This window comes from Mirounga angustirostris, unplaced genomic scaffold (assembly GCF_029215605.1).
Source record: "Mirounga angustirostris isolate CCGP_5_RB_7025 unplaced genomic scaffold, mMirAng1.0.hap1 SCAF_22, whole genome shotgun sequence".
Lineage (NCBI taxonomy): Eukaryota > Metazoa > Chordata > Mammalia > Carnivora > Phocidae > Mirounga > Mirounga angustirostris.
Window position 1 is genome coordinate 308,066 of NW_026991730.1, and position 17,817 is coordinate 325,882.

The 17,817-nt window shown below is 41.9% G+C and overlaps 1 protein-coding gene and 1 pseudogene across 1 annotated transcript in view; both read right to left on the reverse strand.

The window, feature by feature from the left end:
• LOC135363126 (rho GTPase-activating protein 20-like) overlaps positions 1-4,768 on the reverse strand; it is a 44,066-nt gene extending 39,298 nt beyond the window's left edge. The window contains exon 1 of the mRNA XM_064583815.1: positions 4,590-4,768. Coding sequence (XP_064439885.1) covers positions 4,590-4,768 — 179 coding nt within the window. The remainder of the gene's footprint in view (positions 1-4,589) is intronic.
• On the reverse strand, positions 882-17,056 carry LOC135363120 (mitotic spindle assembly checkpoint protein MAD2A-like; annotated as a pseudogene).
• Between the last annotated feature and the right edge of the window lie 761 nt (positions 17,057-17,817).

The following is a 17,817-nucleotide window of genomic DNA, read 5'->3' on the forward strand; positions in this document are numbered from 1 at the left end:
TGCAGTTGCCTGGCCATTCCCGGCTCATTTCTGGAGGTGTAGTAGCAAACCCTGTTTCTGCTTGAGATCTAAGCCTCACTCTACCCAGCTTTGCTAGGGAACCCCATGATTTGGATGATAACATACATCTCAATCGCCTTCTGTCTCCTCTTTCTCACTCGTTCAAATTCCAACACAGCATGTAGTTACAAAAACAAGTGAAAGAATGAGAGAAGAAACTGTTGATGGAAGAAGATGCATGCAGCTATCGTACAGCAAAATACTGTGTGTATATAAACATCTAATGATCGCTTGTTATGAAAAAGTGTTTTTTAAAAAATTAATGAAACTTGATACTCAAATACTGTTGAGTTCTCCTTCCCCAACTTGGGGTTAGAGTCATGTAGCAGTCTAGTCTTTTTGGCTGAGTCTGTGCACACTGGAGCAGGGGCACCCTCCTTTGTTCCCTAGTCTCTGAGAAGCAATGAGATATACTAGAAAGAATATTGGCCTTGGGGTCGGGCCTGGGGACAGATTCTGGATGTTTGAAGTTGGGCAAATTACCTAGGCTCCCTGAATCTCAGGCTTTACGTGTGTAAAATGGCAACAATAACCCTCCTAGGGTTGTTGTGAGGATTAAAGGAAATGAGTGTGAGTCAGTGAGACTGCCATTCAGAAAGAAATTCACATCCATGTCTAGGTATCCACTGGGCATGTCCATATCTAGATAGCTTTTAAAGAGGTTTGACATCTTTCCCCTGCATGGAAGTGGAGCCTGAGCGGTCGTGCTTATATTCAGAGGCCTTTTTCAGCACAGATAAAATGCCAAAACAATTAAGATTTTGATAGGATGTGTACCTTTGTGCAAACAAGCTTACATAACAAAATGGTGCAGATAAACGCAGATGACAATGGACTTTATACAAATAAATGAAATTATGTTTCTCTAGTATAAAAATAGATCAAATGGTAAGAGCACAAAAATAGGTGAAATGGTAACATAAACTGACTTGTGTAATCAGAGGGTCAACTCTTGACATTTTTCTCCCTAGGCCTTTTCTAATAGTTTTGTTGCTAAGGCTACAGTGTTTTTGCCAGATTGGAACAGCATTGTCCACTCTAATGAAGCTTAAGTAGCTTTCCCAACTAGATTTTTTTTAATAAGCATCAGTTAATACTGCTGGCTTTCAAAGCCATGTTCGTGATGAATGGAAAGATCTTTAAAGATCTGTTCTTAGAAAATGTAGCTCATAAAATTTGGAATTTAGCAGCATTTCTATTCCATAGTTATTCCAACACAAATTTTTATCACGGTTACACTGAACAAAATAACTTAAAATCTAATTTCACATATTTAATTAAAAAAAGAATAAGAAATTATTATTTACAACTTTAGCCAAAAATTAATTCCCTAAAGAGTAACTGAGGTTACTTAACGAACAATTCTTTTGACTAGTGGGTCAAGTGTCTCACAACTGCTCACAAATGCACACTTGATTTATTCTTTGCACAATATGGATAAGTTACAGGAAGTCATCTGAGGAAAGTGTAAATACAAATGCACCCAAAGAAACGTAGAGTTTTGTAAAGCGGAGTAAATGAAAACCAGTTTGCTCTGGACACTCAATTGCTAAGAGGATGTCAAAGGTAAGAGCCATTAGGAAACGGGTGAAGAAACACTCCTTTTGATGTGCTTGCTGAGGAGCCAGATGAGCTTCCTTGGTCATGGACAGAAGAGACCATCTAAACTCTAAAAAATGTAGTGCAGTTTGCATGCCCGCTGATTCCGCAATTCTACTTGTGCACTAAAGCATGAGAATTAAATTAAATAATTCATGTGAAGTGCTTAGCCAATTACAGATGCTGTATTTCCTTCCTTGGATGTCTATATTTTTGTAGCCAGAAATCCCACTGTTAATTTCCAATAAGAAAAGCTGAATATTACAGCCTTTAAAGTCAAAAGTTCACCTTAATTTGAATATTGCAGCATTAGTGACATCTGGTGGAAAATGAGTTACAATGCGGCATTATAGCTATTCTGATCTTTCCTGTCTAATAATAATATTATCACTTTCATCACATTTTCACATACCCCTTTCCCCAACTCCATGGGAGGAGTATACTTCCCTGCCCCACTGAAGTTTGGCTCAGCCACAAGACTTGGCCAAAATCAGTGGAATGTGGGCAAAAATGTCAGTGTCAAAGTTGGAAACTAAGCTTTAAAAGTCCTGGCTAGCTATTGCCCCTTCAATGGTAGAATGAAACATGTGACCTGCAGATTTGCATGAGAATAAAACAAGCACCCCAGATAATCCACAGACTTACAGGAAAAAAAAAAAAATGCTTACGGTTATTCTATGGTTGTTTGCTATGAAGCAAAAGCCAACTAAAACATGAGATCGTTATACCTCTGTGTAAAATTCCCATCAAGGCTTGACTTCTCTGTCCAATTGATGACACTGGGAGAAGAGTCCTGAAGACCGGGTGTGGTTCAGTCCCATCTGGGGCTCTGTTTCAGACCTCGACAGGCCCAATCGGAACATGTTGTTTTCATTCCTGTACCTACGGTAAGCAAAACCGAGTCAGAGTCCAGGCCAGGCCTATCAGAGGCCTATCAGACTCTCTTGGAATCTTGGCTTCTCTGTTTAACATGGTATGGAAGTCACGCACGTTTTGTTTTTGTTTTTTTTTTTCCTTCCAAATCTTTATTTAAATTCTACTTCATTAACATGTACTGTAATATTAGTTTCAGGAGAATTTAGTGATTCATCACTTACACGTAACACCCAGTACTCATCGGTCATTCACAATTCTTGAACCTGTTGGTTTAAATAGCTCCCTCCTAAGGTGAGCTTCGGGTATAGGAAAGAAGGCAGGACAAGTTTAGTTGGAGCCATAGGCCAAAGCTTTTCCAATTGAGCTTTACCAACAAAGCTCATAGCTTTGTATTTGTATTTCTTAAATGATACATAATCTATAAGGGGGGGAAATTAGCAATGTTAGAAATCACAAATTAAAAGTGATAATATTAGGGTCATTTAATTTGGTAAATAAAAACACAAATGACAGAAATTTAAGTATTACCAATGATATATTAAGAAAGTTGCTACCAGTGAGCTTTTGTGGGGGAAGAACCACATTATTTCCGGCCACTTAGCAGAGGCATTGTGTTTCCTAAAGCAGTTACTGCTTTCTGAAAAGAATTTCAAACTTTTGTCCCAAAAGTAGTTCCAGAATTTTCAACTCTCTCCATATTTTTACTGAGCTTCCATTTCTGCTTTCTTTCTCAACCTAATGTGTCATGTTATGAAGGTTATGTACAGCCAAGAATTCAAATGTTTTAATCTTACTAGTGACCACTTTGTACTATATCTCATGTTGGAAAACCAGACTCTTGACCATACCTAATTCAAAATCATTTCCATTTCTGCATAACTACTTTTCTTATTCAGGCAAGAGTTGTGGGTGGACCTCTAAAATTAGATAGCTTCAACTCTCAAGGGAATGGGCTTTCGCAACAGCATTCACTACACCCATCATCAAATACGGGGACCTACACTTGTCTTGTAGTGAGAGAATTGCCCTTTATTCTTAACAAGCAGGCAACAGGATCAAACAGATCATTCAGGTGAAATAACAAAGACAAATACATATGTGATAAATCCGTGTAGTTACTTCTTGGAAGCTTGCCATGTATTTTCCTCTCCTTCATATCTCAAACTTCAGAAAGGCCAGGACCCTGTTTCATTCATCCCAATACTTGGCACGTTAACAGGTGTTCACTTTGTAATTTTTGAAGGAATGGATACAGGCTATGTGTTTTTACTTTATAGTGAAGATTAACGAGTTAATACATATAAAGAGCTTAGAACAGTGTCTGATACTAAGCACTTAATTATTACAAAATGAGATAAGATTTAGAACAGAGATTAGAAGAGACTTTTTAGAAGTCTGCCTTCAACTGACCTTGGCAAAATAAGGAAGACTAGGCTAGCAATAAGGCTAGGAGTATAGAAAAGTTCTACAGCCCAACATATGCTAAAATGAATTAATTCCAAATGACATGTATTATTTTATACAAAGAATGATGCTTATTTTAAGTCCACAGTTATAAGATTAAAGGGGTATAATCAAAGCTTGTCCATTAAATTGAAAGCACCTCCAGACTGACTCAAGTTTGTATTCTTAGGCCCTGGTAGGTACAAGATATTATTTGCTATACTGAATCCATCCTGCTATTTAACTGTGTTAATACCACACCAATATAAAAATATGTTAAGACAAATTAAAATATACATACTTAACTTTATTACATCATTTAAAGCTTGATTTTATAAAACATAAAAAAAATGTTTAAGTGTTCTGTATCACAGGAATTTAAACAGTGGCAATATACATAGCTTTGTAAGTTCAAGTTATATAAATTAAAATCAAATAATTGGAAATGCTTTTAATACGGAAAATATACAAATAAAATAAATGGCAAAAGGACCTAACAGGAGCAGTATTTCATTACTTACAGATTATCATTAGATAATTTCAGGATCTAAACAAAGACTCTGAATTTTCGGACTTCTTTTGCTGTATTTTATATTTAAATATCTCCCTACCTATATTCCGAATCAAGGTACTTGACCAGAAGGTTTAAGAAGGCATTTAGCTTTATGGCAAAAGCTTTCCATCTACAGTTACCACCTTTAAAGGAATTGACATTAACAATGCTGATGTAATCTGCTAGTTCCCTTCTGAACAATGTGCAATAATTTATACCAACCCTGTATAAAGTCATACGGGTACCAAAAAATGGAACAATTATGCACAGTTCAATAGAAGTATAATGTTAAGTTTTCCCCATCTAAAAATTAACCAGTGAAACAAAATGTATCAACTATAGTTGACTTGGTTTCAGGAAAACCACATCTGAGAGTTATAAGTACATCACTGTCCTTATCTTATCCTCAGTCATTGACAGGAATTTTGTAGGCCACCATGCTATTGACTTTGTGGATTGTAGTAGTAAATGAACGAAGGGACGGACTTCCTTAGAATTGGTAATAAACTGTGGTCCCGACTCTTCCCATTTTTCAGGTACAACCAAATCTTTGTCTGTATGTATCAGTAGATCAAATGAACCTAAATTGGGGATAAGATCATTAAAGTACAATTATTTTTTTCTAAAGTACAACCACCCTTCCTGTGTCTTTCACATTTGAACCATCTATAGTGTCAGAAAAGCTAGTTTACCTTGATCTCTAATCAATTATATTAACTAATTGCTTTTCCTCAATGGAAATTTTAGTACAGAAAATACTGTACTCCTTTTACTTTATGAAAAACTCAAGTTTTTTTTTTAAAGAGAAAACCACTAAAAATATTTGTAGAAAGTATACAATTAATCATGAGACAGCATGAATCTAAGCCATAGAAAAGATAATACCTTGGTTCTGTGACAGCTGTATCCCAGTGCCCAGAACAGCATCTGGCATGTAGTAGGTATTTAGGATATATCTGATGAATGAAGGAGTAACTAAGAAAACAAAGACACAATTATAGCTATAAATCTTAATTATATACATAGAAATGTGTAGAAAATAAAAATAATGACAGAAATTACATCAAAATATTCAAGAGTGAGTACTGTAGAATACTTTCATTCCTTTCCTTTTCAGCACTTGTAAATAAAATGCAAATAGCATTACTTTAGCTTTATCACAGTTTTCTCATTCATATAACATGACATTTATAATTAAGAAAAAACTTAATGAGCGCATTAATTCTTAAAGTAGTAGCTTAGTCTTTTCCACAACAAATTTAAGCCAGTGTGAAGTTGTATAATACTTACAAGAAACTTCCAATAGTGGCAGAAATGTCACCGTAGCTGTGATCTGTCTGATCACTGAACGGATTTCATCTTGGATAGCTTTCTGAGACTTTTCTCTGGGTGCACTATCAAAGAAACCAATTAATTCATTTTAAGTTTTAACAAGTTATTTGAAACACAGGTAAGATTATTTATCTGATTAAATGCTTCCAAAATCAAATAAGTAATGCATTCAAAAGGAGTTTTTTTTTAAATGAAAATAAATATATGTCCTTAAGAAACTTAGTAGGCACAATATGTATCTCTATTATTTCATTTATCCTTCCAATCATTTTTTAGGGTTGTTCTTAGTATCAGGTCATTAAATAACAGATGACTAGAAAACCTGCCAAGTACTTCAAGTCAGGAAAGCTTCAGCATGTCTTAAAATAAAGATAACAAGCAGTATCTAAAATATTGAATCGGTATAATCATTTTGGCATTTTTAGTAATGCCTAAATGTCTAATTTCCTATTGCCTCAAATAAGATGTTACTCGTGTATGGCGTTAATAATTAAACATTTTCTAAAACAGACCAAAGGCTTCAGGAGCAAACTCCATCATTTCATTATGAGAGATAGTTCAGAGTTTACAGGTAAGCATGCCTAGGACAATGCTAGAAATTAGCATATAATGATGGGCATCTCCCATCCGGATAATCTAAAAACTTCAGTTTAATGTCTAAGGAGGGGCGCCTGGGTGGCTCAGTTAGTTAAGCGACTGCCTTTGGCTCAGGTCATGATTCCCGGGTCCTGGGATTGAGCCCCACATCGGGCTCCCTGCTTGGCGGGAAGCCTGCTTCTCCCTCTCCCACTCCCCGTTTATGTTCCCTCTCTCGCATGCTCTATTAAATAAATAAATAAAATCCTAAAAAAAAAAAAAAAGGGAATGTCTAAGAAGTTTGTAGCATTAAATGAAATACAGTAGAGCTGCACAGTAAGCTGGGAGAAAGTCTAGGATAATACTTCATGGTTAAAAGTACCTTTCTACAATTCATGAAATGGCCCACCTAGGACGGACACCATGGTAGCTTTACATATAGCATCATAAACACTAAAGTTTGAAATTTATGGATTTAGCCTAAGCGCAATTATGTTAAAAGTCCGTGATAGGCAAAATTCTTTCGTGAGCACAATTTGTGAGCCCAATCCTTCTCCACAGGAGATTAAAGATCACATCTAACATACTTAGAAACAAACTACTTTATGTGAAACTAGTTCAATATAAGTAGAACTCATCTAGTAAAAGAAAACAGTTTTGGAAAAAGATCTGTAAAAATGGAAGCAATTTACTTCATACTTACCTGTCATCTTTTGCAGTCTTGTCACACTCGATATCAAATTGCCACCTTTCAAGGACCTCACCACTTTCAATATTTGAGATGACAACCACCAGTTTCTGAACTGAACACGTGTATAACCAATCTGCAATACATAACAAGGAATCTTTTTTGTTTCACTGCATTACAAAACAACTCTCTTCCCAGGTCTCACTTTCTATCCTCAGCAAATTCCTACCGCTAGTATTTCGGAACTCTGCCAACCTGTACAGAAAACCTGCCCCACAATAACCTAGCTCCTGTTTTCAAATTCTCAGTATTTGTACCAGATATAGTACTGAGTGCTGAAGACAGAGTAGAAAACATGAAGTACACCCTAATCCAAGTAAGATGCAGGAGATGGCCATTAATCTAATCACTGCACCGATAAATATAAGATTATAATTGTGATAAACGCTATGAAGGTGCAGTATGTGACGCAATGAGAGCATAATAGAGGAAAACTGGACTCACTCAGGGAGTTCTCACTTGACTTCAGTTCTACAAATAAATTATCATTAAATATGCAAAATGATACAGAAAAGGGTACAGGTCTTAAATATTGAAAAGGGAAGAGCATCTGACCAGAGGATTGAAAGAAGGGTAATACAACTGCAGTAAAGAAAGGAGAGAATGAACAAGGTCAGTTTGTGTACGATACACAGGGGTCAGACCATGCAAGGCCATATGGGCCAAATTAAAGAAGTTACACTTCAAGAACCAGGGAAGTCATTACTGTATTTGAAGTATGGTATGATGTAATTAAATTTGTATTTCAGAACTATCCTTCTGGCTGTGATGTGGAAAGTAGAGTAGAGGTAAAGAGGGGATCTAGAGACACCAATTAATTAGCAATTCAAGCAAGAGGTAATGAAGGCTTAGAGAAGGATAAGCTGGTAGAGATGGATCAGTAGATAGATTCAAGAGATTTCATGGTTCAAACTGTTAGGATTTATTGACTACTTATGAGTAAGCAAGAAGAAAGACTGAGATAGCTCCCAACTTCCTAGTTTATATCACTAGTTGGATGGCTGATCCATTCACTGAGAAAAAGAATGCAAATGGGAGATGATGCTTAAGTTTTAAGATTTTATTTTTAAGTAATCTCCACACCCAACATGGGGCTGCAACTTCATATCTCGAGATCAAGAGTTGCATGCTCCATTGACTGAGCCAGCCAGGAGCGCCTTAAGTTTAGTTTTCAGGTATCACTGCGATAGCCAGATGAAGATATCAACGGAGCCACGAAATATATGAGCACAATTAGGAGAATTGGGTTGGATGTACAGTTGTGAGTCAACTACACCAAGGTTGTTAGTGAAGCTATGTACATGTCAGAGATCATCCTAGAGAGAGATTATAGTGAGAAGAGGGCCTCAGGACAAGCCCTGAATTAATCTTGGAAATTGGGATAGTATACTCAGGAATCTGTAGTGGTTTTTTTTCTTTTTTTAAGAGACAAAACAATTTTGTAATATTTAGGGCTTGTGGGCCACCTAGGTCTCTGTTGCATAGTCTTTAAAAAACAGCCCTTTAAAAATCTGAAAACAGGGCACCTGGGTGGCTCAGTTGGTTAAGCGACTGCCTTCGGCTCAGGTCATGATCCTGGAGTCCCGGGATCGAGTCCCGCATCGGGCTCCCTGCTCAGCAGGGAGTCTGCTTCTCCCTCTGACCCTCCCCCCTCTCATGCTCTATCTCATTCTCTCTCTCAAATAAATAAAATCTTAAAAAAAAAAAAAATCTGAAAACATTCTTAGTTTGCAGGCAGTACAAAAATAGCCACTTGCTAGACACGGGCTGTCGTATGTATCAACTTTTTCTTGACATATATCGATTTTTCTCAATTTAGCTCTGAAAAGGAAGAAATTGGGTAGTAACTTAAGGATTTGGGGTGGGTGGAAATTTTTTTCTTTTAAAACTGAAGAGAGATCAAAACAAAGAAATCAAAAATACCAGAGAAGAACTAGGATAAAATCCTTAAGGCTAGAGGAATGGGGATTCAGATTGAACAATTTGCCTCTAAGAAGAGCAATTCCTCCATTTTAACTAAAATAAAAGGGAGAAATTAAATAGGAAGGTCTGCATACATCCGAGGTGAAGAAATATCCTCAGTGTAGTCTTAAAGGAGACAACCCAAAAACCAGTAGCTTAGGTGGGGCTTGCTTCTCCATCAAATTAAGATGACATAGATTATTAGTTGCTTACTAATAATCTTACTTTTTAGCCCTGAATAAAAAAAAAAAAAAACAATTAATCTAATTTTAAAAATAAAGCTACTTGATACAAAGAAATATATATGACTCATGAATTAAGAAAAAAAGATGACTAGTGTTTTTTGGAACTAGTTTTGGAAGATCAAATGGGGAGCTAGGGAGAAACATCCTACAACAGAAAAATTAGAAGTGGGAATCCTAAGTAGAGAAAAATATGAGGGGAAAAAGGAATAGATGGAGAACAAGTATTGATTCAATATAGTAATTTCTTGAGCTAAAGAAAAACAGTGAGTGCTCAGATAGAAAAGGCTTACTGATTAAAGGCAGGATTTTAAAAAAGACAAATGGAAATATATAAAAAATAAAACTCTACTGGGTGCTCTATTACTTAGTAGTTCTTTTCTTTAAGTTTAGTTTCCAGGTTGGATCCAATTTTATTTTCCTTTAAGTAATGATGGCTTTAAACTCTAGGCAGTTACAGAAAATATATGTTAAAAATATACAGTGGATTTTTCTCCAATAGTGAACACCATCATAAGGACAGAAAATTCCAACTTGTTCCATCTGGCTACATGAACTGCAAAAATCATTTCTAAGGAAGTTGATGGAGACAGTTTTGTGAAGCCATATCAGATTCCTAATATCAAAATATTCAACCCACTCAAACTGCAGTATGGGAAGGGTGGACTTTCTTTCAATTTATATATTATTTGCTTCCTTCCAATTAAGAATCACTATATTTGAGGTTGTAGTGTTTTATACCTTTTTGTACAGAGCTGAAAAATGACCACCAAGATGCCAGAAAATATGGGTTCTACAAGGCCTGCAAAACTCAAAATGGTTTGCAACAATTAAATACCTTTCAGCTGTTCCACCACATCATTTAGGTATTTTATGAGCTCAGGATCAGTTGTTACAAGCAAGGTGAGTCCATATTTCTGCACTCTAGTAAAGGTTTCAGATGGATATATGCCGCGCTGATATAAAATGCTGTTGATGCCAAATGCTGGAAACAAAAGGAATGTTAAAGAAAAGTCATTATCACTTTGTAACTCTGGAAAATAAAACATATTTAGATGTGGCTACGTTTCATTAATGGCATAAAACCATAAATGCCTTAACGTGTTTGTGGGTGTTTTGCTGAAAGCAGAGTAGGTAAAAAGTGGCATTAAACATTCTTAAAACCTTGCTTCTAATTAAGAGAGAACACGATACCTGCATTTCTGTGGCAAAAAAAGAGAAAAACGCCAAACTGCATTAATCTACTGTCAAAGTAGTACTACAACTCACTGTAATCCAAGTCCCAATTCAGATTATGTGGTTAGAGGCTGTCAAAATAGGCTTTTGCATCTCAGTTAGCAACTGATTAACTGTTCTCTGCAATGCTCTCAGCAAACCTTTCCCTCTTTTTCCTCCTTTTCTCCTCACAAGTCCTGCCAGATCCTATCAGAAGGCCCAACTGTCCTGGTCCGGAATGGCGTTTCCTAACTCTAGTCCATCACCGCCAATACCAGAATCAAAGAGGGGCCGAGGGGTTGTTAAAAATATACGTGGCCCCCACCCCGGTCCTACTCCGTCTGAAGTCGCGGAGGCTGGGGGCGGGCGGAAAGTGCCTGGCTCTGTAGTTGAAAGCAACGCTGCAGGTGGAGGGGCTACATCGCGCCGCAGGCCTCAGCAGCACCTAGGCCTCAAGCCCCACCATTAGCAAGGAGCCCGGAGGCGGCGTCTGCATCCGCTTCTTCCTAGATTCTCCCGCCGGGCAGGAGGCTGGGGCAGAGAGAGCTTAATTCGCGGCCTCGCGGCCTCGCGGCCTCCCCTCCACCCCCTCCCGCTTCCCCCGCCTCCGCGGCTGAGCCCCGGGCCTACCGGGCGGCCTGGCCTCAGTTCACCCCGCCCTCCGGCCTGCGCGAGGACGACTTACAGAAGAACTCGGCCACGATTTCGGCGCTCCCGCGCAGGGTGATGCCTTGCTCCCGGGAGAGCTGCAGCGCCATGGCCAGTCCTACAGACGAAGGAGTGCGCTTCCCCCGGCAGAGAGCGACAGCAGAGACGCCCACAGCAGTTCCCCGCCACTCGTTTCAAAAGTAACGGGCAGCCCGCGCTCGGGCCTCCGCGCAGGCGCGATGAGCCTCTAGGCCCCGCCCCGTGGGGCGGGGCCTGCAGGTCCTCTGGGCGCTTTTCGGAGCTGGCCTGTCCGCAGGCGCAGGGGGTAGGCGTGGTCGCCCAGTTCTGGGTGGTCAAGCTCCGCAGGGTCCCGGCTGGGCGTGTGTAGTTGTGGTCTACTAGACCGGCCTGAGGGAAGAAGACGCCAAAACCTGGTGTGTTTTTTTGTTTTTTTAAAGATTTTATTTATTGGGGCGCCTGGGTGGCTCAGTCGTTGGGCGTCTGCCTTCGGCTCAGGTCGTGGTCCCAGGGTCTTGGGATCGAGCCCCGCATCGGGCTCCCTGCTCCGCGGGGGGCCTGCTTCTCCCTGTCCCACTCCCCCTGCTTGTGTTTCCTCTCTCATTGTCTCTCTCTGTCAAATAAATGGATAAAAATCTTAAAAAAAAAAAAAAAAGAATTTATTTATTTGAGAGAGAGAGAATGAGAGAGAGCACATGAGAGGGGGGAGGGTCAGTTTCAGATATTTTAAATATTTAAATATTTAGGTGGAATTACTTTAAAAGAAAATTTTGTTGCACACCATATTCAAAATGCTAAAAATTGTACACCTTGAGGTGTTGAAAACATGATCTTATGAAAATATCAGCCATTTTCACAGATCTGAAAAAAAGCTACTGAATTGTACTATATGCCTACTTAAGTTTTTGTTAGCTAAGCAAATAGATTTATTTTGAGATCTGCAACTATGAATAATTGCCACTGCATTAATTCTACCACATTGTTAGGAATCATGACCTTGCATTGCAGACTCTAAAATGGATCTGAATTTGAAACCCTGAGAACACTAGCGATAGAAGGGCAATGGGAAACATCATTATAAGGGCTCCTACAGCTTCTTTTAGGAGGAAAGAATCTGATACACATGAGTACTTTCAGGGCACTAAAAAAGCAGCTTAAAGCTGACCATATGAACCCTGTTTATAAACAATACAAAAAGAAAAGGTCATTCCTGCATCAGAATTACCATCATAAAAAATATTATAAATAATATTAAAGTCACACTGAGTCAATAACCACAGGGTTTTATTATCTTCAACACTACTGACAGCTTAATAAAATATGCTTAACAAATCATTTGTTTGAAAATGGAAAACTATATTCCTATGTAATTACAGAAACAGTGTTTTTAAAAAGTGGATGGCAATATTTATTTTATATCCATCATCTGATTTTAATACAAATATCTTGCCAATAAAAATGTTACAGCTTTTAGAGATAAGAAAAAAATATGAAAGAAAGAAAAGAGAAAAGAAAAAAGTCTCAAACACAGGACCCAGAATGTCAACTAATTCAGCACAGTTTTGCAGTGTCAAGTAAAAAGTCTCTCATAGAAAGTTACATGGAAGTGTAAAACTTCGGTTTCTGGACTTTGATCCAAGCGGTCATAAAAACTGGTCCTCGTTAGTAACTCCTATTTCCATTATATGTCAAATATTCTCAAGCTTTTGCCTAGTACAAAACAAAGCAATAAGAAGTCAATCACGTTACCCCTACAATACTAAATGATCTGAAACATAACCCACAATGGCAGAAATGATTAGTAACTAATGAAAGGTAACATTATTTTAATATGCTGTCAAGAATAACAACAGCTGTTAAAGTGGCATTAGCACCCGGAAGCCTTCATTTGCAAAAGCATGAAGATTGGAGCCCTTAATTAACACAGTAGTATCTCAGGCGGGTAGAACTGCAAAGTTGTCTAGAATGGTGAGGGTGGGAGTTTCCGTATGTTGTAGTTTACTAGTCTCCAGTTAATTTTTATGCCAATAGATTATGTTATGAATTGTTCAACTGACACTCAAATTCACATCAACAGGCTGTGATTACTAAAAAGCATCTATGCTCCAAGCTTGTAGCTTTGAACTAGGTGCTTAGCTCTGTATTTGAAGATAGTTATAGGAAACAATGTAATATAGCAGCCGAACTGCTTTCAAGGTCAACCAAAATTCACGGGTATTTAAATGAGAATTTAGGGATGCCAGAAACCTTCATTCTGTTCAGTGACTACTACTGAGTACAGATCATTCAGTTTGGGAATAGGATAAAAAAGCATGCATGAATGTCATGCATGGAAGTAGTTCCATCAACATGCCTGTTTACCGGCACAGATGGCCAATCTAAGTGAATCCAAATTTATTTTAAATTTAAAAACATGTTAAATGTTTCTACAGAACTGTCTCATGGGGTCCTGAATCACACACAGTACTCATTTTACACTTACAGAGTGTAACAAAAAGGATAAAAGCAGAGTAACAGCTTCTAGTTAAAAGAAAAAAAAAATCCTAGCTATAAAGTTAAAATGTCTGCAATAAGTTTTTACCACAACCATATGAATCACACTGGGTTTAGAAGTTTGGAATTTTTATAATCAACTACTGTCTAATCTCTCAATCTTAAATCTCTAGTTAATGCCACCAAATATAAGCCCAAACAGGAACCTCTGACTACACACAAGCTCTTAGGTCGTATTCTTTAAACGGACAACTTTCAGCACTTTATACTTAAGGAGGGCCTGTACTACTCTTAAATATTTTACACTTTCGTTTTCCACGTTTTACTCAACATAAACTCTTAGAAATATATAAGAATATATATACACATACATGTCATAGAAAGTGGTCAGCCTATTGTCAACATCAACTATAATATAAAAACCGTAACTAAAAAAGTCTTTATACAGAGTTTCAGATGATCTGAATTTTACACAGAAAAGTGTAACTTTGAGAAATGAGGACTGTAATCCTGTGCTACTTGGGAGAAAAAGTAATGTGAAAAGAAAATTAAATGTAACCCCTTCCATTTAACTTCCAATAAAATGTTACTTTCAAAGATTTGGCAGGCTCTGAGTGAAGTGTTCTTATGTATGACTACTTAAAAAGATCACCAAACTATCCTAAGTTTCTGTCTTTAAAGGGAGAGAAGGAAAAAAAGAAGAGGACACTGATGTTGACTTGTAAGACAAATCACTTTTTTCTTTCAACTACTAATAATCTGCCTACAGAACATCTCCAAAGAACAGCCTGACACACTGAAAAAAATCAGCCCAGCTCTCCTGCCCGCTCCCCATTCAATGGGGGCAGAAAAGTGCAAGTGTGCAAGGGTGAAAGGAAACTAGGGACAGATGGCCTCGGAGTAGCAGGTGACCTTTGAAAACTGGGGGCCCACAACAATCAATAGTTCCAGATCTAGATGGCCTTCGTGCCTCACCCCGAACTCGCAGGAAACTGTCCTTTGAAAAGAAACCACTTTTCTTTTCAGGGTTTATCCTCTGGTTGCTCCAGATTCAGATTTTGAAGGAAGACAGCCAAAGCGGGGAAAGAGGACTTTAAAAGGAGGGCGGAGTAATTAAACAGAAGAGATAAGATTTGCCCTAAGCTATCGCCTCGGTCCAAAACCCCCGAAAGGGATGAAATCGACACAAACTCGTTTAGGAGAAACTGCCTTAAAAAGAGCCCCTTCTAAAATCCCAAAGGAATACACCGTAAGAGAATAAAGGAAGACAAAAATATCAGACAGTCCATTTTCAATGAAGCATCCCTCTGCCCCCCCGCCCCCCGCTGGGCGCCCCCAAGGTAAAGTGGCAAGTGGGGGGAGGCTGAAGGGACTACCTTGTTTTGTCTCCAAAGGGCAACACAGCAAACATAGGAAGGTCCACGTGCAGACCACGCGGCCTCCGCAGACTCTGGACTCCGGGAGGCGCCGGGGGGCGACGACGTGCCCAGGGGAGGCGGTGACTCGACGCCTGCTCCCTTACCGACCCCGCCACCGGGCCGCCGCCCGCCGCAGCCCGCTCGCTCCGCGCTGCGCCGCCCCCTGGCGGGGAGCGCCCGGCAGAGCGGAGGCCGAACGCCGGCGGGGGGGAGCCCAGCGCCGGGCCTCGGCCGGCCGCTCCACCATCACCGCCTTGAGAGCGCTTTCCTGGCGGCCAAGGCAGCCCGCGCCAGCTGCCCGACGGCCGCTGCCTGGAGGCGGCGGCGGCGGCGGCGGCGGGTTCGGGACTCTTCTCCAAAGAGGCGCGTCCTGGAGGCAGTCGGAGTCCGCGTGCAGAAGCCTTTGCCCGCGCCAGCGGCTTCCCACCAACTCCTCAGGCTTCAGGGCATCCGCCCGCCTCCACTCTCCGCTCCGGCCCCTCCTTCCTCGGCTTCCACCTCAATTCCTCCCCAACTCTCCGGGAGCGTTTCCCACGCGCGCCCCAACTGCCCCCCGGGCAGCCACCTCCCAAAGGACAGGCACCCTCCGCCCCGCCCTCGGCAGCGGCCGCCCCGGCGCTTGGCTCTCGACCGGGAAGAGCTGGCCTCTGGGGTCGGCTGGGGCTGCGCGGGACCCGTCAGCGCCCCGCTGTCGGCTCCCGCCGCGCCTCCCCAGCGCCCTTTGTGTGCGCGCCGCGAACCCCTCTGCGGAGCCCTTCCAGCGGCGCCGCCTTGGGAGCAAGAGAGAGTGAAAGGAAGCGCCGGGCCAAGCAAGGGACTGGAAAGGGGCAAAAGGCGACAGCGCTTACTCTGGGAAGATTCCGGCATGTTGCTGCCTTTGGGCTCCTCGTGGTCTCGCCCCTACCCCGACTTCCCCGCCCCGCCAAGGGCCAGGGCGAGGGGGGACGGGGGAGGAGCGGAGCTGCTGGGACCGAGTTGGAAATGGTGCTTCCGGAGCCGCAGGGAAGGGGCTCAAAACTGTTTTGGTTTCGCTGAGGAGATTTAGGGGGACTAGGAGGCTAAAGAAGGGCTGGGGGAAGGCCCGTGAGCGCGGATGTATGTAAATAATCTTGCTCTCAGGGAATACCGGGGCAGCCGGGCTGTGTGTGTGTGGGGGGGGGGGGGTCCGCATGTACATTTTTGCATTGAACTTTTTGAGCAAGTTGGATCGAATCCCACGCTTGGGCTTTTCGACTGTACTAGCCATAAAGTCGAGGTGTCTACACCCTAGCAGGACCAAAGACCTACTTCAAAAGCAAAGGGCCTGGGAACCGAGGTCGTTTAATGGTAAAGGAAGAGGAAAGTTCAGTAAGGGAGAGAGATGAGACCCCAGGTCACTCTCAGCGCCCCGGGTGGGTCTTCCAGGGGCCCTCTTCTTACCTGGTGGCTTTCCTAACAAAGTAAGAGAAGGTAAAGTCCCAGTGATCATCCAGCCACGCTTCCACGGAATCCTGGTCCCGCTGCAGCTTCGACTCCCCGGAGCCGGGGCTGGCCCGCTCCATGATCCGCGCCCAGCGTCTGTGCAGCTGCTTTGTGCCCTTTTCCACCCCAGCTGGGGTCTCTCCCTCGGAGGAGCCGGCCTCTGCCCCGAGACCCTCCCCCTCCGCCTTGCGCCGGTCCGGCTGGCTTTTGGCGAAGCTGCTCCGGCGCCCGGCCAGCCTCTTGCCACGCCCCACCTCTCCTGGTGATCACCGCTCCCAGGTGCGGCGGCTGGGGCAGGCGCAGCAGCCGCGCGGCCTCCCCGGGGTCGGGCGGAGGCGGGGTCTCGCCGGCCGTCGGGGCCCCAGATTCCAAGGCGGCGGCGGAGGCAACTGGCGAGCTCGCCGGCAGCTACGTGGCCGCCGCTGGAAGGAGGCCGCTCGGCCGCTGGGGTGCGCTGTGGGCTGAGCGGGTTCCGGGGAGCGCGCAGAGGTGACTGGGGGTGTGTTCGCAGAGTGCCCCGCAGTAGGAAAGGGAGAGTCGCGATGTGTGCGCCCATCCCAAGTCCTGAAAGCTGGAGTTAGGGGAACCTTCCACCAAAAGTAAGAGGTGCGGCTACCCTGGCGACTTTTCTCAGGTCTGAGTGAACAGTGACCGACCGGCCTCGCTTTCCTCCCCAGGGCTGGGGTCTGGAAGGTGCAGGGATCGACCTTCCTCCGAGCCCAGGCAGCCCGGGGGTGTGTGCCACGGATTTGCGGCTCCTGGTGGGTAACTTCCAACAAAGGCATTTCCGTAATTACTATGTTGTTAATAACCACAAATAATTATAAATTAGGCGTCTTTGCATCAAACATTCCCTTTTTATGACTGCAACAAGATTTTCTGGGAAAAGGAAAAGGTAAAACTGAAATAATCATCATGGTTTGTGTATGAAGTCAGAAGACAAGGGAACCTCTGTACAATTAGGTTAGAGAGCATAGACGCTACCCGGGGATAGTACAGAGCAGACTGGTTAGCCCAAGTTTTATTAGTCATTTATATTTAAATGGAATTAACACACACCCCACAAAAAAGTATCCGTTTCAAAGGGCTCAGCTTTCCTACTCTATTTTGTCCTATCCCAATCATGCTTTCCAAAAAGGAATGGGTGTCTTCCTTTTGCTTTGTTCTCATCTC